Source organism: Diuraphis noxia, unplaced genomic scaffold, assembly GCF_037042655.1.
Source record: "Diuraphis noxia isolate RWA-SAM2 unplaced genomic scaffold, SU_Dnox_SAM2 contig0005, whole genome shotgun sequence".
Classification (NCBI taxonomy): domain Eukaryota; kingdom Metazoa; phylum Arthropoda; class Insecta; order Hemiptera; family Aphididae; genus Diuraphis; species Diuraphis noxia.
In genome coordinates this window covers 40733552-40757362 of record NW_028301715.1, presented here as the reverse complement: position 1 = coordinate 40757362, position 23811 = coordinate 40733552, and the positions used below count along the sequence as shown (strand labels likewise).

The 23811-nt window shown below is 27.2% G+C and overlaps 3 protein-coding genes and 1 long non-coding RNA gene across 8 annotated transcripts; 3 read left to right on the top strand and 1 right to left on the bottom strand.

Annotated features, from left to right (window-relative positions):
* Positions 1-4526: 4526 nt before the first annotated feature.
* LOC107173450 (uncharacterized) lies at positions 4527-8110 on the top strand. The gene is made up of 8 exons (XM_015523993.2): positions 4527-5045; positions 5180-5318; positions 5848-6056; positions 6119-6265; positions 6843-7078; positions 7196-7387; positions 7660-7822; positions 7890-8110. Exons 1-8 carry the CDS (start codon positions 4833-4835, stop codon positions 7950-7952), a joined length of 1362 nt encoding a protein of 453 aa, XP_015379479.1. The 5' UTR covers positions 4527-4832; the 3' UTR covers positions 7953-8110.
* A 2860-nt stretch (positions 8111-10970) lies between these two features.
* On the top strand, positions 10971-14871 carry LOC107173457 (E3 ubiquitin-protein ligase TRIM23-like). The gene is made up of 8 exons (XM_015524005.2): positions 10971-11218; positions 11467-11763; positions 11843-12127; positions 13245-13353; positions 13458-13870; positions 13926-14165; positions 14385-14510; positions 14585-14871. The coding sequence occupies exons 1-8, from the start codon at positions 11147-11149 to the stop codon at positions 14762-14764; spliced, it is 1722 nt and encodes a 573-aa protein (XP_015379491.1). The 5' UTR covers positions 10971-11146; the 3' UTR covers positions 14765-14871.
* LOC107173459 (mpv17-like protein 2) lies at positions 14519-23140 on the bottom strand. 5 transcript variants are annotated; one of them, XM_089228469.1, is made up of 6 exons: positions 23007-23140; positions 21402-21459; positions 19309-19373; positions 16507-16702; positions 15823-16061; positions 14519-15156 (listed from the first exon to the last, which is right to left on the bottom strand). In XM_089228469.1, exons 3-6 carry the CDS (start codon positions 19360-19362, stop codon positions 14968-14970), a joined length of 678 nt encoding a protein of 225 aa, XP_089084595.1. In that variant the 5' UTR covers positions 19363-19373; positions 21402-21459; positions 23007-23140; the 3' UTR covers positions 14519-14967. The 5 variants fall into 5 exon arrangements, with proteins under 5 accessions (XP_089084595.1, XP_089084594.1, XP_015379493.1 ...); XM_089228468.1 differs by lacking the exon at positions 19309-19373 and having other exon boundaries at positions 14519-14945; positions 15028-15156; positions 23007-23131; XM_015524007.2 differs by lacking the exon at positions 23007-23140 and adding an exon at positions 21946-22026.
* On the top strand, positions 19029-19456 carry LOC149055348 (uncharacterized). The gene is made up of 2 exons (XR_016191904.1): positions 19029-19202; positions 19285-19456. It is a non-coding gene; the product is annotated as an uncharacterized LOC149055348 (long non-coding RNA).
* Positions 23141-23811: the final 671 nt, after the last annotated feature.

Sequence of the window (23811 nt, the reverse complement as noted above, 5' to 3'; positions counted from 1 at the left end):
TACAACACTAAGTTTTCCATAAGTTTTCCTTCAAGTAGCTATAGAGAAAACTCGAAGCGTCATTATAGGAAAAATTTGAGGTGCGTTTGAATTTTAAATTTTTACGATAACGATTTATCCTGAAACGATTTTAAATATTTGTTATTATTCAAAAAGTATAAGTCGTAGATGCGTGAAAATTGTATCAGTTATTTAGATTGGCATTTTCTTTACATGATTCAATTTTAAAAATATTTTGACTTTTTTGAGATATTTATAGATAAATGAAATTTTCAATTTTTCTGAAAATTTTTTTTGAAGGGTTGATAAAATTTCAATACAAAGTTCCTCATAAGTTATTCTTATGGTAATTAAAAAATTATAAAAATACATAGGCACAATTTTTTTTTATTAGCATTTGAAGTCTTAATTTTGACAAAATACATAAAAATCACGAAAATTCGCTAATAATTTTAAACTAGAAATTCATAAAGTATTTTCCTTTTATATCTAAGATTTGAAAATTCAATACAAGGCTCCTAACATATTTTTACAATAGCAGTTGAAAAATAAAATAAATTCATAGTCACAATTTTTTTTTATAAGCATTTAAAGTTTGAATTTTGACTAAATACATAAAAATTACGACAATGTTCAAATTATCTTAGATCGAAATTCATAAAAGTTTTTCTTTTTATACCTAAGATTTGAGAATTTAATACAAGGCTCATAATATATTTTTACAATAGCAGTTGAAAAATAAAAGAAATATATACGCACAATTTTTTTTTACAAGGATTTAAATTTTAATTTTGACAACATACGTAAAAATCACGAAAATTCGCAAATTATTTTAAGCTAGAAATTTATACAAAATTTTCTTTTTAAATCAAAGATTTGAAAATTTATAATAATCTATAATATATCCTAGACTGACAAATCATCTCCGTTCAGAATCGTTTTTCGTATACAATGATATAGGTATCATTGCATTCAAATTTAACCTACCTTAGTCAGAGGTCCATCCCACCGCCAAATGTACAGCAGAAGCGACATCCACTTACCCGCTTTTTTTTTTTACATTATTTACATTATTATATTCTGTGTTTACATCAACGAATTTATTATTTATACAGTTATATATATTATATTATTTTGCAGTTTTGCCTCTGGAATAAACTTGAAGCCTGAAGGTGGCTGAGAGCGATGAACTGTTAAGGCCTAGTGATTTTGACAAGTGTTCAGGAAGATTTGAGTCAATCTTGGTTCAGACTTTCAGAGTATCAATAAGTAATCGACATAGGTCATTATATTGTGTATTGTATTTAATTGTTAGATTGGTGCCGCATGTTAGAAACACTGGGGTTTGGGGGTCACAATGTAATATTTTATAAGGACTTTAACTTTAAAATAAATTGGTAGAGTCCTGAAAATTACAGGGCAGATAAAATCATTGATTTGTTAATAACAATAAAATAACTGAATAACGTTTTTTATTCGGTCAAATAAAGAATTTTATGAACAATTATAAATTAATAAATAAATCGTAACTTATAGAATATGGTTGCCAACCTTACAGGTTTCGCCTGGACGAATCGCCGAATAAAAGCCCAGAAATAAAACATAACGGAAAAAAAGCCCAAAAAAATAAACACACCAAGGGAAAAAAGGCGGTAAGTCATCGAGGATCTCGCTCTGCTGTACTGTAGGTTACAGGTGGGTTACTTGATGAAGATTGAAAAACTTTTAAGGAATCTTGTATTAGATTTAAAAAGAACATTTTTTATGAATTTCTAGCTTAAAATCATTTGTGAAATTTTGTGATTTTTACGCATTTTGTCAAAATTCAAACTTTGAATGCTTATAAAAAAAAATTGTGACTATGAATTTATTTTATTTTTCAACTGCTATTGTAACAATATGTTAATAATATATGGAATATACATATATGCAATATATTAAAAATTTTAAAGCTCTTCTGCCTAACAAATAAATTTTTATCGATATTAATTTAAAAAAAACTAATGATCGAAAATTTCAAATGCCTATGAATAGTTCAACTTACGTCGAAAATTTTTGAAAATTGCATGGTGGATAGAATATATTTATATAAACATTCGGTGAAAATTTCATATATATATGGTAATTTGTTTTAAAGTAACATCAAAAACCAAAATAGATTTTGTCGAAAACTGAGTGTGCGTAAAATTTCCCGTTTTTCCCTTAATTTTTAGTATGTTTTTCTCGATTATTTAGATAAGTGTTAAGAATTTTTCTAACAAATATAGGGAATTTTATATACGGATTACAGATATTCAAAAACAAAAATAGTAGGTACATATAATATAGTCATATAATAATAATAGTCACAGCAGGTCAGTCGACTAAAAATATAACAATAATATTATAGTATAAATATTTTGTTGGGTATAGTGTAAACATGATATTAAATATATAATGAAATTAAAACTCTAAGCTATGTTGTCATTCAAAACAGTAAAAAACTTAAAAAATTATAAGGATAAAATGGTAAAAGTGTAAAACGGTATACATATAAGTGTTCACATTTAGATTTATATTTCTGGCTTTTTTTCCTTGGTGTGTTTATTTTTTGGACTTTTTTTCCGCCTACCTGCCTGGTTCCTGTCCAGTGTACAGTGTTATACCTTAACACAAATTATTCAAGATCTAGATTTTTCATAATTCATTGATGTATTTATGCAATAGCAACAATTAGGTATTAAATTTTAGGTGATATAAAGTTTTGGAAATTTTTGGAAACAGAAAGTGGTCATATGCTTATAAAGTCGGTAAAAAGCGAGAAAAATACAACTTTAAAAATAGCAAAGAGTAGCACTTAATTAATATACATGTTTTATATTATACTTTTCCTTATTTATTGTATCATCAGAAATATAGTAATAAACTAATAAAAATTAAATATATTTATAGTCATTAATCATAATGAATTACATTTATGACGATTAAAAAAAGAAAGGTTTTCGGTATAAGTGTCCAGTTTTTGTAATCATAAAAGATGGCAACCCTAATTATGTTAACATTATGTTAACATACAATCAACTGTTTAAATCGATTAATATTGGTAGGGGGTCTCTTATTTATATCTATATTTATGTATATAATGAAAATAAAATATATGATGTAAAATAGAATGTTTAGTTATTAAATTATAGTTAAATGACCAAATTTTTATTTAAATTTCATATTTTACCGCCACAACGCCGGGCTACCGCTCGAAATCCGAAGTAAATTTAGAAAATTGTAACATGCAGAAGCGCTTTCAAAATAGTATAGTATTGTGGTATTTAAGTATTAAACATCCTTTTTTACTGTGTGAACGGTCACCTCCCCGCAGGCGCGTAGCTAGAAATTTCTAAGGGGGGTTATTCAAAATAAATTGAAAAAATTATAAACACAAAATTGATAACTTTACGTAGGTATACGATAGTTCATCATGATAATCAAATAATCAATAATTAAGAAGTTGTAAACGTTTTCTTACACGCTGCATAAAAAGATATATTAAATCGTGCATGAAACGAGTAATCGATAAAACGTAACAGAACGGTCTAAAATAGTAGGTAATTAATGCCGGATCCCGACTTTAGTGCTTTAGATTATTGTTATCGTAATATAAACGAATATACTTCATTTTGATAAATAAGTGTAAATCACGATTTAAGATAATTCGTGCTTATGATGCATCTTTATCTTGATAAACAAATATTAAGTATACCACGGTTGAGAGGGTGTTATTACACCTGTAACACCCCCACTGGCTACGCGCCTGCCTCCCCGTCCAACTTAACTATAAAAAAAATAAATAAGATCTCCATAATCCAAATTATGAGTAAAGACAATATGACACAACCGGGATAAACATAAAAAATTAATAGACAGTTACGTGTTTCCGTCGAACGTTTAAAAAACGTATGCTCTAAAGTAGCCAATAATGAAATACCTGCGAGCTGCGGTGGAAGAATTTTTAATTAATGTACCTCTTATATAGTAGTAAACAATATAAATATCAGCTAATAATCAACTAAATATTAATAATTAACTATTGTACATTCTTACATTATTATATCATTTATGTTTTACATTATTAATAACATATTTATTTTAAATTATTTTACCTTTCACTATTTATATATAATTAATAAATTAAGCCTAAAAAAATTAAAAATTAATTGGATTTTTTCCGACTTCCTCATAAGTCGTATTACCTACATAACCTGCATTTTAATTAAATAACAAGATACAAGAACTATTTAAATTTAAATCATGAAAAATATATAGGTTTCCTTTAATTTCATCAATCTGAAATCTGACAACTGACTAAATATTTATATCTCCTTTTTTGAATCTGAATTTTCCCTCTACTTATTATAATATCATAAATTATTCTGAATTCTTATCGTCATTATTGTTTTGTGTCGTCATACACGGCTATACTGCATTCGACCAATCAAATGTCTGTTAAGTTTTTGATTATCTTCCCCAGACCCAAGTCACCGTTAATCAAAATTTGAAGATTTAGAAAAAAATCGTTAAAAAGTTTTAAATAAAAATAAAAACATTCGTCATTTGTCGTGTATGAACTAATTCTATATTTTATCGTTCATATTCGGTTTTCTAGTTTTCTCTTTCATCTATTACTTGTTATTAGTTGTTAGTTGCTCTGTTTTCATGTCGTTCACAATTCAATAAAACTATTATTCATAATTTCACTAGACTTTCAAATCGATCAAAGTGTTTGAAATATTTAATTCACGATAGAGAGTAAAAAGTAAAAATACCCATCTTTTGTTACATTCCTTGAAAACTTAGAAATGGCTTGGCAGCCGAATGTTACTACAATGGCCAAGCAAAACAAATCGTCGATGTACACCGAATATAGCAATCTTATTAATGAATTAGAACAGTACATGCCGCAATTCAAAGCAACTATCAAAGACCTACAAGAGCCCTCTCAGTCGTTTGTTACAAATTTCTACACGGACGTTTTCAACGAATTTTTCTGCGATGTGAATAATTTGATTGAGGTAATTTTCACATTATTTATATATCATGTTAAAATTTTTTTTCTATTCTACAATTAGATATGTACATATTAATTCACAATTCCATGTGAAGTTGTTTACATTTTTTTATTTATATCTACCATTGTTAATTGTAGATCCATATCAATCAAAATCTCACGTACAATGAAATGTACAGTGAAACTGTGCCAATATTGAACATGTGCACAGCTTTGAAATATATTTACTCAAAATTAGGAATTGATGATTTTGGTTTGAATGATATATGTGATCCAAGTGAGTTTTTGCTTTTATTAGGTTTTTGTAATTGTCAAATTCAACTGTCTTAAATAGTGTCCAAGAGTTATAAAATATGGAATGTTTTACATGTTATTTTTTTTTTTTTTTGTGAAGTGTCAGTATAACATTTTCTGTCACATTTTGTGTGCAAACAATTCAAATTAGGTAAGCATGGCCTTATAAAGAACTAATCAATTAACTAGGAAAACATTTTACCTAAATTAGTCTTTTAATTTTAAATTATTATAATTTATAATCAATTGAAATCAATTGAAATTAGTAATAAAATAATACTTAATATTCCTTTAAAATTTTAGCTTTATTTTTTTTTAATTGAGCATGCTTACTTAATTGATTGACTACAAAAAAATGTATTACTTTATTGTTTCAAGTTCCTACTTAAAACTATTTATTACATTTCACTATACTGTATCGACGTGGATATATGGAAAAAGAACCACAAACTGTATATTTGTCATGTTTAAACTTTTCAGTTTTATTTCTAAACTTAAAAGTATATTTTAAGGTTCAAAAAGAACTTATCGCTTGCTGCAAACAATGATTAACTTCATCAAATATAGTGATGAAAAAATACATGAAGTTGATGCTAAAATGAAAGCTGTTAGAAATATGAAAGATACAATTGATACCCTTAAGAAACAAAAGGATATAATTGTAAATACAATCAATAAAAAGTCGTTAGACCGTATACAACGAGGAGCTGAAATAAAAACAGTAGGTATGCATATTATGTTTTTAATATTCAATTTGTATTTTTGGTTGTGATATTTTTTTAGGCCACTGAAGAAGTTAAAGATGGAAAATTTGAATTGACAAAAATTCAAAAACATAGAGATGATGTACTAAAAGAATTAGATAAAGTGAAACAGGAACAAGATGATATTGAGAAAAAATGTTCAAAGTTGTGTGACCTTAAAGATAAAGTAATGCAAATTTTTTTCAGTTATTAATATTATACAGGATTAAAGTTTTCTTATGTTTAAAAAAATTGCTAAAAATAATATTGTTCCAAATTCATTTACTTTGTACAAATATTGATATTTAATATTTATTTATTTTAATTTAATTTAGTCTTTTTCAAAACATACATTTCCATTTATTAGTTAAACAAGGGTATGATACCATCACACTCGGTGACAGTATAAGGCTTAAACCTTTACTACATTATATCTACTGACTTAAGTTGGCATTCCATAACTTGTTTGAAGTTTCAAAATTTAGTAAAAATTTTAAAGACCACATCCCCTTTTTGAATTTTTTTTTAAGATCATTTCTGACAACAGACAATAGCAGATAAGCATATAAAAAAATATATTCCATATCTACTTATCTAAAAATATTAATTTTAAATGAATATATATAATATATATAAAACTTTACCTAATTAATTAAAAATAATCATGTTTTAAATATTAATAAGTAATTTGAATGCCTACTATACTAATATTATTTTAGCATCGTTTTACTTTATTTTATAAACCTAATTTTTATTTATTTTAGATCATAAGAGATATAAATGATCTTAGAGCACAAATTGTAGAGTCACCCGATTTATTAAAAGCTGATCATGAACGTTTAAAAAGATTGAAAAATGAAATAACAGAAAAAAAATCTGCAATGATGGCACAAGTCAGTGCTAAGAAGCAAACTGTCATAATTTTGGAACAAGAACTAGCAGCTCAAGAAAAGCGTTTACGTTTGTTAACAGATGTAACTGAAAAAAATGAAAGAATTTCGTAAGTCACCTAACAAATACAACAACATACCTTTAAATTCAGTATTTTTTATTATTTTTTAACACAAGAATTATGTTTATAATCTTTATAATTTATTTAATTTTTAATCTATTTCAGTAAATTAGTCAATGAAATTGAAACAATGTCTCATAAACAATCTGAATTAGTAGAGTCTTCTGAAAGTTTGAAAGAAAGGATTGAAATTATGGAACGTGAACGAGCTGATATAAACAATAAAATAAATTATTTTGGTAAAGAAATGGAGAGGGAACACAATTCATATAAATCTAAATATGATGCACTAAATAAGTAAGAATAAACCATCAATTAAACAATTTTTATTACACATAAGATTTAGATTTTTAATTATATTTTAATGTGTGTGAAGCTATTGACCAGATTAGTATTGAAAATGGTTATTTGTATTTAAAGTTTATTTTATGTTTTATTAAAATTGATATATTTTTATAATATTATTATATTGTGATTAATTTGTTTAAACTATATTATTTTAGTATTTGTTTTTAAATATTGTTTGAAGTATTTTCTGTGTTTATTCATGTGTGTTATTTGTGTTTCAGAGAAATTGACAATATGATAAAACAATCCAGTCATCAAACTGAAATTATAAAATCGTTAGAATTTGAGATTAACAAATGTAATTTGCGTAAGAAAGAATTGGAAATTGATGTAATATCTATTATGAAAGACTTTGAAATTGCCAAGAATGATTTAAATGAATTGGTAAGTTATTTTTTTTTTAGTTGATGATAATAAAATTTGACATTAATAGATGTTAATTGTTTTACAGCAAAAAAATTTTCAATTGGAAACGATCAAAAATCGATCATATCATGTGAAAAATGAACATTGATACTTTTTGTTTTTTCTGTAATCTTTTTCTAATAATTTATTTTGGTATATTTAATAATTTAAAAATTGGAGAATTATTTATTTTTAATAATTATTAATTAACTTTATTTTCAAAATTGTTCACAATATCATTACATAATAAAACATTCATGTTTATTATTATTATTATTATTAATTAACCAGTAGCTACATAAGTCATTGAGTGGTTATTCTTAATAGGTTTTAACTATGGAGGTTAGTGTGAAGGTTGGCATTACGTGTACATATGTATAGCAAAAATTTGCCACTAAAACCCCGGGTGGTTGTCAATATTCAAATCTCAATATCGACTGTACGAGTATAATATTAATATATTACTATATAATGATTATTATTCATTACTTGTACAGAAAATAACAATTGTGAACTAATCTTTTACTCTCCTTTGCATAATAATATTTTAATCATAGGTACATTTTTCACGTCCACCTTGGTCAAAAATTCACATGCCCATATGGAATAGTCTAATAAAAATTATTGTTTGATGTTTTGTATAATTTATACTTTATTTTCAGAAAGTATGTTGTTATAATATAATAAAATTAAGTATTCCCGTAAAGTCAGTACCGACTGATAAATACAGCAAGTAAAATATTAATTTATTGGAACGTAATAATTACAAATATTACATGATTTTTTAAAGTATTTTTCACCGTTATTTAGAATTTTTGGTCAGAACTCATAACGCAATATCAGATATCTAGTTTCTATATCTATTTCTTCTTCATAGAAAAATATGATTGTGATAGCATACAGTGCCGTAGAAACCACCGGTGCAGGCGGTGCAATGCACCGTGGCACTTTATCTTGAAAGGGCCCTACCCCCTTACCGATTATCTGATATAATGTGACCTAAAATATACAACAAAGAAAAAAGGAAATTATGTTATAAAATTATAGGGCACCTACATCCAATTTGCACCGGGGCACACAAGTATCTAGCTACGGCACTGATAGCATATTCAGTTTGTTTATCCATCAAAGATATTCATTATATATATATATATATGGTGTCTATACTATAAATTCATAACTTGTCCTAATTATGGTGTTATTAATGCAATGAAGATAAAAATTAGTTCAAACATTGGTTGAATATTTATAAATTCTGAGAGGAGCGAAGAATGTATTGATTTTACCATGATGTATGTGTTTTTTTTTTGTGTATGTCTATCATCACGTTTTGGGGCAGTAAAAGTGCTTAGATTTTCGACTTCAGTACCTCGTTCGATTAGAAAGTGAAGCTAGTTGGTACTTTGGCTACATACATTTGGTAGGTATACTAATTAATTGGCATTTCCTATATATACTTAATAAAATGTTTAAAATATTACATATGTTTTAAGTTATTTTTAGACTTTTGCAATTTTCAATCTTTTTAGTTTTTTTTTTTATAAATGTCAATAAAATATTATATTCGTAGATTTTAAAACTTAAAATTTAATACAAGGCTCCCAGTATATTGTTACATTGGTGGGTAGTTAAAAATACATAGTCACAATTTGTTTTTGATAACCATTTAAATTTTGATTTTTTACTAAACACGTAAAAATCACGAAAATCTCCAATTTATTTTGAGTTACTAATATTTAATTATATCAATTAAACAGAGAAAGATGCACATTTGAGTGTGTTTTCGGATTTCTTGCAAATAAATGGCGTGTATTGCCTACTTTCATACAAGTGAAACCTGAATTCATTGGCGTTATAATTTTGTCCGTAAAAGAGATGGAATCAAGTTTGATGAAGCTGTAAGCCTGTAACACAGCCTTGATTACATAGAAGCTCGTGTAACAGGAACACGTCCAGAAGGCATTGAAGTAAGGGATTACTATGCGGACTATTACTTTAAAAGACCCCCGGTGCCCCATGCATTCTTATTTCTTAACCACCAATCTCCCAAATAGACGGGTTACTCTGATTACACGATATGAATTTATTGGTATCAAAATCCATGTTTAAATAAATAGGTTTGACAAAATATTGAATACAGATTAGGTTACTACATAGTTTGATTCAAAACGGACAGTGTGTCACGTGCAATTTAATACATAGAGTCATAGACATAAATCATAATATATATTATATTAATAGGTTTATGACTCTATACAGTGTGTAATTGAGAACACTCAATATCTTTGAGTAGGGTCCTGCAATTTGAATTCTGTTTTCTAGTTGGTACTGTAAAATAAAGATAAGGACATAAGGTTTCTATTCCAATTTAAAATAGCATAAGTTATTATTTATTTATTTAGACAATTCTAATAGGTTCTTTTCTAACGAAATAAACAACATACTTATTTACGTTTGTTCTGCTTTAAGTTATTCATAGTTCACAACTTAAGTGAAAATTAAAATACCTAACGTTTAAATATCGTCTAAATAGATAAGGGTGAAAATGTAAATCCTAAAAAATTTTAGAATAATTATTTTAACTATTTTCAGAGTTACAGTAAAAAAAAAACTGAAAATTGCACGCATTTTGCAGTATTTTTGTTGTTTGGCTGTAACTTGGTCAATTTTGGACTTAGGAAGTTGGTTCAACTACCAAAATTCATTTAAAAATTAGGCAAAAAAATATCAGTGGTTAAAATAGATGGTTGTCATTTAAGAAAAAAAAGTTGTATTGCGCATGCGCAAATCTAATTAAGTTAAAAAGTTCATAGGCCATTAAAATGTGTATTTTTATGTCATAACAACCAACTAGAAAACAGAATTCAAATTGCAGGACCCTACTCAAAGATATTGAGTGTTCTCAATTAGCGATTACACACTGAATTATGTTACTCGCATAGATTATATTCATAGACATATTTAAACAATATATTATGTCTATGATTATATTATACATTTATACATGATATTATATATATAAGCATAGAATATTCTGTGATATAAGCAAACGCTAATCTTAAAAATACCAAACAGCTGAACATGAATGATAACACTTTATCAATATAATATTCTTAATTCATTATTCCTTTTTGGTTTTTAATTTGATAGTTTTTATTATACTTTTTAGCAATTTAATTAACGAATGATGATCAGTATTTAAATACGATATACAAACATTCAGTTCCATCGATTCAGGCTTTAAATATTATTTGATAATAGATTTTAATAAATTTATTATATTTAAACATTCAATGAATTAAAATGAGCGGTAGTTCTTTTGATTATAACTCTCTTTCGTTTGGACGAATAGCATCAATACCAGACAAATCTGACGTAAGATACAATTGGTTAATACTTTTCTTAGCCATTTATTAGATTTAAGACATAAATAGTATTTATATAATTGTTTGTCATTAAAAAATGTAGTGCGCATTTAGTTTTATGCCCATTATATAAAGTCTAATACCTATAAAGTGCTGTTTTATAGATTAAATTTATTACTATATATGAAAATATGTCAATATATAAATATATTTTTTTTTACAGTTCCTATGCTTATTTATATTTTATTTTTTTTTTAGGTTTTAGAATGCCGAGTTTGTGAAGATATTTTCACTCTTCAAGGAGACAAAGTTCCACGTTTACTCTATTGTGGCCATACCATTTGTCATTCATGTTTGTTACGTTTGTACCAACAGTGTTCTTCAGTTCAATGTCCATTTGACAGGCAAGCAACTCCTATAGGACCTTCAGGAGTTTGGGGCTTAAAAAAGAATTTTGCACTATTAGAATTGCTTGAACGCTTACAAAGAAGTAATAAAGCAGAAATAAATATTAACTCATACTTAAATTCTGAAGCGATGGAAAAAGAAGAACAAGTAATATACCTACTATGTATTAGAAGAATTATATTAACTGGAAATTATTAATAATTTTTGTATTTTGTATAATTCACAGTTGCATATAATTTGTGATGAAAATGAAAATCATATAGCTGTTCTTTATTGCACTGTATGTTGTACAAACTTATGTTTTTATTGTTCTGAACAAACTCATAGTACACGTACATTAGCTAAACACCGCCGTGTCCCTATATCAGAGAAACCACAAGAAAGACCTCGATGCCCATTACATCCATCTCATGTGGCTGAATTTACTTGCTTGCAAGATAGTTGCCATCAACCATCACCTCCCTTAATGTGTTTTGTATGTAAAGATTATGGGACACACAAAAACCATAAGGTATTAAGAATACACTAAATATGTGTGTTTTTTCTATTTCTTACAAACATAAACACAGCAAATTTGCATACAGCAGTACCAATTTTGTATCATTAGCTTTAATACTAGAGTTCTTGAATTATAATAAATGATATTATTATAAAATATAAAAGAATGATTGACCTAATATAAAATTTAAAGGCAAATTATCAAAAACACCTAAAATCATTTTATTGATATTTTCATTTTGAAATGAGTTAACATAACCTTTAGTGACGCACACTTGGATTTTATTTACCCCGATATGTTTTTAGAATTCTATTTTATTAAAAAAAGTTTTTTTTGTATTTTATAATATAAAATCTGCAACAAAAAGCCAATAATAATTGAATAATATAAAGCAACTAGTATTTTTATATTAACAGATAATAATTATCCCACATGTGCAAATATAATATGGTCTGATACCACATGTGCCACTTTAAACTATAAAATAATACAATTTTAAAGTGTTCATAACTCCCTTAAAAATTTAAAAATTAAATAATAGTTTATGAGATGACTCATATAGTATTCCAACCTTTAAACATGATAATATTAGTAAATCCATTCTAACATTAAAGTTAAGAATAAAAAAATTGGTTCTACTTAATGCAAATGTTCTATGTTGCACAATTGAAAGATGGATACATAATATACGGCTTGTCTTCCTCTTGAGAAATGTACAAATGTACAATGTTTAATTAAATATTAATTCATGTATGCCAATAACCTTAGTTGTTGCGGCTCTAACTAAAAATAAAAAAATTAATTCATGTAGGTGTGAACTGGTTAGGATGCTACTGCATCCCTTGTCCTAAATTTTATTTTATCTGATTTGTTTTTAATCTAATATTGTACAATTTTGTTTAAATGCTTGTTATGAATTGGTATCTATTTACATTTTTTACATGCTTACATTATTTTATTAAAACTAAATAAAATATTTTAATATTTTATAAATAATCTACATATTTTAAATTTGTCTCAACATTTTTAGTTATTTGCTCTTTAAATTATGTAGCATCTCGTGCTATTTTTTACCAGTTCGTGCCTAAATTAATATCCTGTATAAATGTATATATTATGGGTATTTCAGCATACATTAGTAGAAACTGAAGCAGAGAATATACGATCAAAAGTAAAAAGTGCTGGACCTTTGATGCGAAATTTAATGGAAGAAATGAATGACACCATTCAACGATTAGGTGAGGATGTGTAATAATATCTTTTCAATATCAAATTATCTTTATAAATTTTTAATCGTGGTATTATACTTTTTATTAATACTAAAAACTGTTATATCTTTCAGATCAAGTAATGTTACGTTTAGAAGGTTTGGATTCAAATGGCTCAGTTGATGATGAAAATAATCCTGGTACATGCTCCTTGGCTCGTGCTAGAGTTCAGTTGTATTTCCAACATCTACGGGAAACACTACAAGTACAAGAAGCTGCTGCCTTAAGTGCTGTTGAAACACATGTAAGAGAGAGATTAGGATCACTGAGAAGCTTGCAAGAAGATTTAACATCATCATTATCACAAGTGGCTGTCATATGTGTGCAATGTGAGCAGGCCGTTCGGCAAGATGATTTCCGTGTTATATCTGCCAGTGCAGATATTAATCAAGCACTGAATATTATTGAAAAACATAAACAGATGTTTACTGAGCTTGGTCCAGAACAATTACAACCGGATCCTAGTATACCTATAACTTTTACAAAAGTCAGTACTTTACCATTTACAATTTTCAATTTTATTAATTGTTCAATTACTGTAGGATAATAGAGTGCATATTGGACCAAAAATGGAAATTCGTGTAGTCACTTTAGGGTTAGACGGGGCAGGAAAAACAAGTGTGCTTTTCAAATTGAAACAAAATGAATTCATGACTATGATTCCCACTCTTGGATTTAATGTAGAAACAGTTGATTATAAAAACATGAAATTTACAATATGGGATGTTGGTGGACAACCTAAATTGAGACCATTGTGGAAGCATTACTATCTCAATACTCAGGTTTGGTTTGTTAATCTAATATTTTATTTTTTAATTAATAAGTTAACATAACTTAATACTTATGGGTATTGATTTTATAATAATTAATAATCATTAATCATTAACAACAATGCTATCAAAAATGTGTTATGCATTATTTAAGAATAAAATATACATTAACTCTAGACCTAGAGTATTGACTTGTAAATTGTTTTTATTACAACTGAATGTGATATTTAGGCGGTTGTTTTTGTGATTGACTCCAGTGACCAACAAAGATTGTTAGAATCATCTAACGAATTATCTAAGCTGATGACAGAAAAAGAATTGAAAGATGCTGCGTTATTAATTTTAGCCAACAAACAAGTATGATATTATTTTTCTTCAAATTAATTTATTAATTATTATAAAATCATTGATTTTCTGACTGTATCTCTTAGGATATTCATGGATGTGTTACAGTTGAAACCATTACTGAATTATTTGGTTTGAATAAATTATGCTGTGGGCGTAGCTGGCATATACAAGCTTGTGACGCACAGAGTGGTGCTGGTCTTCATGATGGACTTGATTGGCTTGCTAGACAGCTGGTTGCTTCTGGTGTCCATGATCTCAATTGATAATGATATTTAGAGAACATATTTCCGAAATTATATGATTTGCTTTAAATTATGTATATAAACTATTTATTCTCCTTAGTTTTGAATACATGTATTTATATATTTTACTTTCTATTGAGATTGTCTTTACATTTCAATTGTTATTGTTATTTTGTTTTTCTATCATTTTGAGAATATCGTGCTGAAAATTGTTTAAAAATATTCTATTGAGTATTATTGTTTAATATTAGTATCATGGTATTTGAAACCAAAATACTACTTACCGTATACTTAATGTATGAGAGAAAAGTGTCATACATAATAGAAACCATGTTTGTAAACAGAAGTCTGTATTTTGGGTCTAAAAACTTGAAGTTAATGTATTGTGTTGGGACAAAAACAGCACAGTCAACCTAAAAGCATCCAGTAATAACTAAGTTGAAATATACTTAGAGAAATTTAAGAGGAATATTTTATTTTTAAGTAAATAATCTTTAAAAATATATAAGCATTTATTTTAACAGTAAATTTCTAAAAGTTTTGATCATTAATAGTTGATAAATTAATATTTGGCTTCTTTGTTTTGTCAAAAAAAAAAAAAAATAAAAAACTGTTGGCATTTATTTTTACCATGAGACTACAATGTAAACAACTATTTTAGTACCATATTTGAATGTTAGCCAAATAGATAGTGTAACTTAATAATTAACATAAAAAAACGTGTATATTTTTAAATAAATCATAAATATAATGTAATATTTATAGTTATTTATACCTATTCAATAATATTATGTTATTTAAATTTTTATTTATATTTCATAGAAAATATTAACAACATTGATTTTCTAGCATCTTGTGCAAAATAAATTATTACTCCCAGATTCTCCCTGTAGACAGTTTAATTAATTGGTATTTAATATAGATTAAAACCCTTCAGATATAATACCCATATGGCTATATCTATCGTTATGGAAATTAATTAGCCTAAATTTCTATTCACTGCGATGTCCAGTGTGTTCGTACAGTGTGATTGTTAGAGTCTTAGATCTAGACAACCACAGTCAACAGCTACAGCTTACCAAAAATATCATCGCACACTTGTCTTTAAACTCTTCATTGATCTCGGTCAAAGACTTATGTTCCAAGAAACCCAACCCGTATATGAACAAAACGATGTTGAATGGCGTGCACACCATTTGGTCGATGAATATCTTTTTGGATATCGTGAACCCGTCTCTGGCTGGATATCGGTTGTCCAGCGATCGGTAAAATATATGTTGTACGGATCCCAGAATGCTGCCTATTACCGCGATTCGCGCTAAACACGTCCGGAAACACAATACAAACGGTACACATCCATTAAAAATTTACGAAACACCTAATGACAACATTTTGACGCACCGAAAGGGGGGAGGGGGGAGCTGGTCATCGCAACGTAGATTTAGCATTCCCTGCAACATGTTTTGCGGTCTTAAAAGGGTTATTTAGAGCATTTTTTATGAAACTTTTTATACTATTTATACATGGAGGTTGGACAATGTGTATGGTAATATTATGCATTTATGCTAACTGCAAATACATGCCTACTCGCTGCAATTGGCATCTTCGTTATCGTTTTCATAATAATTGCCCATATTTTTTATACCAATATGGTTTTATTCCCCCAGGATTCGTATGCAATAATATAATATTTTACCACCTCCCCCCCCCCTTTATTTCAAATATTGTCCACAATGTTGCCCATCGAATGTATAGGTACTTGCCGGTTCTCGACCAGTCGTAACCCTCGGACAACCCGTGGTAACGTTCAACGTTCTGTTGCGCGATGTCGCCGACACACATAATTGCGGAGCCACTGAACGTATTGATGGCGAAGTGATATTTGTCAAACACGTACACGGCCGTCCGAGTCATAACAGCGCAAATTTTTCTGCCCGCAGACATTAAGTAGTGAAGTACCTATAAAATTGATGTTTATTTATCAGAGACTTGCAGGATATAATGTTTTATATCCGGCCAAAACGCCGGATGGACCACGAAATGGAAAATGTATTCCGATCGGTGCACGAAATTAGGTATACCTATACCGGCTATACCGATATATGTCGACGATCGATAAAACAATATATTATACTGAACAAGTACTCTACAAGGTTTATTGTTTTAAAGAATTTTTTCACTTTTTATGATGATTGTCTAACAATCTTGGCTAAATGCCGGCCGTTTTGAATAATAAATAAATAGCAGGTAGTAAACACTACGTAGGTGACTACCGCTGTATTGAAATCGACGTGCTGTTGTTCAGTTGTTCTACAATAATATGCTATTTGCGTTTAATCACTGTTTATTATGATTTATCGAGTGTTGTGATTGTAGTCAACGCAAAAATAAAATAAGCACGGGACTAATAATTAAGTTGTGTACAATTGTTATATCCTCAAAATTATTAATTACCTACTATAGTCTATAGACCAGCGGTTCCCTAACTTTCTGCGCGGCGCCCTTTTTTGGACCAAATATAGCCACGGAGGCGGCTATGAATACCACGAGAGACGAGACAAAAATAAATTACTTTGAGTTGAGTAATGTGAAAACAGTTCGGCCCATAATGATTTTCTATGAAAAAAAAAAGAAAATACTCATTATATTAACGAATTTTTGAAAAAAAAAAATCTGTTTACATTTTAAATTATTTATTATGAGCCGGTAGACCACGGTGCTCTTAGAAAGTGCTCGAGGTGAACAATTTGGGGACCGCTGTTATATACTATAGACATAGCCCATAAATAATAATTATTATGTACCAAATGTAATAAATAATTATAGGCACTTAATTGCCTTTCTTGTTATTATCTGGAATTTATTTTGAAATTATTGATCGATTTGTTTTAATAAGTTGTGGTCAGCCATTTAGATACAATAACACTTTTATTATGATAATATACTTATACTACAGTTATTAACCATAATAATTGATAATATACAAATCGCTAAGTAGGAGTAATAGGTCTAAGCGTAGGCAGTGGCGTAACTATGGGGTAGCGAGGGGTAGCGGTCGTGACCCCAAACATTTTTATGGGGTGGCAAGAGTATCATTTTGTTACCCCAAAATTATTTATATAATTTATTAAAAAAAATCCGCGTCAGTGTGTATTTACTATTTATTTATCTTTAAATAGTTATCAAGAAAAAAATACGTTATTTGTGAATTTTCGGGGTACCACACGATTGCGTACGATGTTTCTTTTTGAAAACACGATTGCGTACGTTACACGATTGCTACGATTTACTGTGCATCGTTGCTAAATTAATGTTTTTATTTTTGATCAGTAAAATTTAAATTTTGGAAAAATGACTTAAGTTATGGTACCACTTAAAATCTCAATTTTCGATAAATACCTATGTTATAATAATATAGTACACAAAATAAAATAATTAAATGTTAAAATAATATAATAAAAAATAGTTATTCAATAATAATAAAAAAAAAAATTATGGAAGTAACCCCTGTTCTATAAGTTCAAAGCAAATGGCAACAGTGCTTCAAAGCTGCAGACAAAAATCGTACGCAATCGTGTTTTACCGGAATTTTCGTGTTATAAAACTGTATAATAATAGTATAATGATAAGTATAATATAATAATAATATATAAGTATAATGATTATTTTAAAATAATTTAGGAGGAAATTATGCTTATAAGTGGTACTCATCACTCATTATGCTTATTGGAGAAGGTGAAGTATTTAAAAGTGTTCGTTACCCCAAATATTTGATGTTAGTTACGCCACTGAGCGTAGGAGCAAATAAAGTTTTAACAATTTGTTAAGGGAGGGGGAGGCTTCTGGAGAACTGAACACTTAAATTTTAATGCTAATGTACAGTATTCAATACGTAAGATATATAGTGTATAATATATGTATATTATATAGGTACACGGTACACTGCAGTACATAATATGGAATAGTAATAGAATCTCGGGAATTCATGCTTATGATTTATTGAAGAGTATTATTTATACGAAATAGTAATGTCTATATAAGGTTCCCAATATAGCAATATGACGCCATGGTACAATTGTACCAATTAATTGAGAGTTTGAGAGGTAAATAATTCACGGGATATTTTCCTAGGTTGCTGTAATGTTTATTTGTTTTAACATAAAACTTGTATAAAATCATTGCAAATTTAACATTTAAAAATAAACATTATACAATAGCCAATAGGTATATTCCATACTGTTTCATGACAATAATATATCAGTTGGTAGTACACTAGTACCGACGGTCGTCTATACCCATTCACTTATCACTACAATAAAATATGGGTTATAAATCAATAATTATATAATGTAATATATACATAATTAAACTCCATGTTATAATGTGTCATGATATGTGAGTATAAATAGTATAATTTATTATATGTATGGAGAATTATTACAGATTTACAATGACATAGGTAATCTTTTTTACGTTTTGTTTACTTATTATTATAGTTACTTAATAGTATTTAATAATTAAAATATTATTATGTTATATAGGTTGTCGATATAAATTGTACGTACATACAGCTGGTGTCTATATGGGTTTATAGTAATGGTGTTAATATACGCTCCCATCGGCCATCATACTGAAAAATTAATTATTGATTTTATGCTGTTATATAAATAAATAATTGATCAATAAAATAGTTGACAATATTTGCTTTTTGAACTACTGTATTTATTTAATCTGAAATGACTTTCTTTTCATATAGGTAGGTCGTAGGTATTTATACTTTTTACTTATATAGCACTATATCTAATGTCACTTTTAATATACTTGTATTATTTAATATTTTTAAATACCTTTTATGTATTACCTGTTACCTATATAGTTTAATGGCTATAACATACCTATTACTATTGATTATAATTTATAATAATACATGAAATATGATTCTCTAAATATTAAATAATAAATACTACCCAAGTACTTATTAATACTCAATGATATTATACCTTCTTACAAGTGACGAGTATAGGTATAACCATTACTTTTTAATTTCTTATATTTTTTAAAACAAGCATAATTTTACTTGAATTTTAGGCTTTTAGCTAAAGGCTCAAAATCTGGGTTAGGACGCTAATATTTGAAATAAATTTGGGCAATATAAATACACTGGGCAAGTTCTAGAAAAGTCCCGAAGATTGGAGAAAACCTCTCAAATCTGGTATATATCGTACAGCACACGTTTTCCTTAGATATAGGTGTACAATGTGTACATGTGAAGTAATTTTATTTGCTAAATATTTTAAATAAATAATTTTAAGGCTATTAAAATAATGAAACAATTTATATTAATATGTATTATGTTCTGATGATGACTATATTATAATGAGTAACGATTATTATTAGAACTAATAAATACGTATGCAGAATTGCTCAGACCAATTTTCAAGGGAGGGATGAGTCTTCCAGATCCACTCACCTTGTTAAACCGCCACTAATTAACCAATAAAGTTTAATATTTAAATAAATTATTGATACCTTTTGAATTGATATTACATACATTTAAAAAATATTTTATGCTTCAAAAATAGTATCAGCTTATCAATAGGTACCTATTCTAGATTAATAATGTATAAAATGATAATAGGTTAGTACCTACTTAGTTAGTACTTGCAGTATACAATAAATAATAATAATATATTATGTAGTATATTTTCTCTTATCAATATTTAATAACCTTTACTTCTATTTATTATTACGTGTACTATATTTTTCTGATTAGGTACATTTATACAGTTACAAAATATAACAATGTAACATACTATATAGTATATACAATACATATAGCCATAAAGGTATTTAATTTATATCTACAGCTTAATTTCATGAGCTCCATCATATACATGCAGGAAATTAGGTACTTTAATATTTTTGTTCGCTATTGAAGCTATTCGCTGTAACATATGCAATAAATGTTTAATATCGTATAGATACATCACAGTTAACATTGTACACACCACCTGTGTCGTATGCAAATAATATATATATATATATTAAATCAAATGTACGTTTTACCACTTATATATATCCCATAAATATATTACCTTTCCAATCTGTTGTTATTTATTACCTTATTATAAATGTATCTGTAGTTATCTATATCATAGCTATATATTGTATATATTATAGATTATATAATTATATAATATAATATTATATATTATACATACTATAGCTACATATTGTACAGAATCATCAGAAAGCCGTGTTGCAAGATTAAAATGGTAAATGTTATAGGTGCCTAATACATATTTTAAAGGTGCCTACCTATAATATTAACGTACTACACAGACATTTGACATCATGCAACCTTCTAAAATTGTGTAAGATAATTGTGACTTTGTGAGCACCTATGTAATAATGATTAGCAGCACATGGCTACCACTACGGGTTATTTCGGGTGTCCAGTGTGCAAGGTTTCCAGCAGGTCATTTTGATTTTTCAACAAACCATATTATGCAAATAGATATATCTATTATTAAACGTATATATTTCATTGTTTTTAATTGCTTCCATACATCATAGAATGCCGCCTTCGTCGACATAAATGGTAAAAAGTAATTAAAAATTAAAAACTAAAAGATATAGTAAATAATTGGTTACTTACTTTATTTGTGAAAACCATTAAATAATCCATTTCAAGCTTGAAAAAGACAAATTTAATGCTGCAAAATAAAAAAAAACATATTATTATTTACTTTTATTAATTTTCAATTATATATAATAAATAGCCAAATAGGTAGGTATATAATTTAAAAATTGTTCAAAGGTTTTATTTTATTAAATTATTTATGTTAATGAAGATTGAAGATGATAGCAATAGACAGTACATATATATAGTATATGTATATATAGTTATATTAGTTTATATAACTTATAAGTGTATGGTAGAATTATATATGAATGCCGTATGTGTAAATATGCAATATACATCATTAGGAGGAATTATATAATATTCCAATAAAATATAATTTATAAGTAAATACGCGTGTGATGTGTGAAGTGTTTATTAAATATTATGCAATGGCGCGCACAGTGGTTGAACTAATTTTTAAATCGAATATATTTCACAATAATTAAAAATAATTAAAAAATTATATTACGTAATCAGGTACCTATACATAATACATTTATTATTGTTATTAACTTACTGTCAATATACTGCAGATTAGTAGTGATTACTGGTTTACAGTACAGAATTCTGTAAAATAGGTACTTCAGGTACTTGTTATAGGAATGTTGTGATAAATATTTTAAAAATTGGACTAAAAACATATTAATTGTTGAAATACCAGACACGTGCATAATAATGAGGAAAAGTTGCTCTACTACAATTATCTAATATTTTTTGAATTCAAACAAAATAACAACAATCGGAGAGATACCATTATTTTTAAAATTACATTTACTGTAGGTATAAGAATAACTTATTTCTTAAAAAAATAGGAAAATGTATAATTTTATTTCAAATGTCATTAAATACTAAAAAGTGTCAAAATATTTATAAAAATATAAAATATCATATAATATTTGGCTAAAATGTCAAGCATCTATATTTATTTATTTTAAAATTAGAAATAAAAATTGATTTAATCATAAATTGGATATTGTATCTAATAAATATTCTAGATTTGGTGTAATTTTTATTTTTACTTTTCTCGATTATATCAAAAGGCGCTTGGAATTTTTATTTTTTTCGAAAGATTACAACCGCACAAAAAATGTAAAAATAACTAAATATAATATACTTCACTATTGCAAAAGCTGCAATTAATACAAAATACTATCATCGTTCTAAATTTAAAATTGCATTCAGATATTTTCATTGAATTTTGCAATATAATGGATATTTGACTTCCATTAAAAATAATTATCCTATCCTATTCAATTAAATATTTAAGTGTTTAATGGGTTTTAAAATATTTAGAAGATTTAACTCCTGCTCTGATAATTTTACATATTTCCAGTATAGGTACTCTCAACTTTAATTCTGCAATTCCGCATATTATTACACCGGTTGTTTTATTGTTTGGTGCGTAATTATTGGAGTCAATTTGGTTCACTTGTCGTCATTACATTGGTCAATGTAATCAGTACAATCTGCACACTTTGCAGTACAAGTGTATAGGTATACAGTACAGCCAGTACAGGATTAAATATATTACTATCTATACTCTATATAACCGCGGAATAATATATAAAAAATACTTACATTATAATATGTATGTTATATAATTTATAGTTACTATAATAATATAATGTAGTCAAATTTAGTCTCATAAAATATTTTGACTATTAAAATATGGCTTCATCCATTCATACCAATGTCCATTCCTATCTATAAGGTCACGTAATATTGTATGTTAACATATACGCGCAAATTTAATTTATGAAATATTATTATTTATTTATGTTTGTACATATAGGTATGATTATATATTAAAATTATATTTATCTGTTATTTTGTATTATAGCTGCAGCCTATAGGATGCGACCACGTAGGTATATAGCACTATAGCTATATAGCCACGCGTACACGCATATAGGTACAAGCGGATACAAGCTTGATAAACTCATATTTGGAGTGGCTAAAATAGATAGGTACTGACTATTTGTTCACAAGCATAATTATTTAAATAAAATAATATTAAAATAGTTTAAGTTAGCTAACTTAAGTATATTTCCATAGATAATAGGTTATTATTACTTATTATTATAAGGTTTTTTTTTTTTTGTTCTTATAAACATCGGTGACAAAGGCCATTTGTTACAGTTATTAATAAATACACTTTTTTTTAGATTTAAATTGTATTATACAAATTTGCTTTGCTAAGGAATTTAAGGATTTGTGTCGTGGTAGTTGCGTCGGGTCCGAGGGCTGCATCTAGTGTGTTGGGTATTTCGAAATTTCTTTGTCCATCTGCGTATTGGAGGCATTCGGTAATAATTACATGGTGGTTATAAGTGAGAGTTCAGTTCCACAAGAATTGCATTTTTTATTATAAGGTTTGATTATT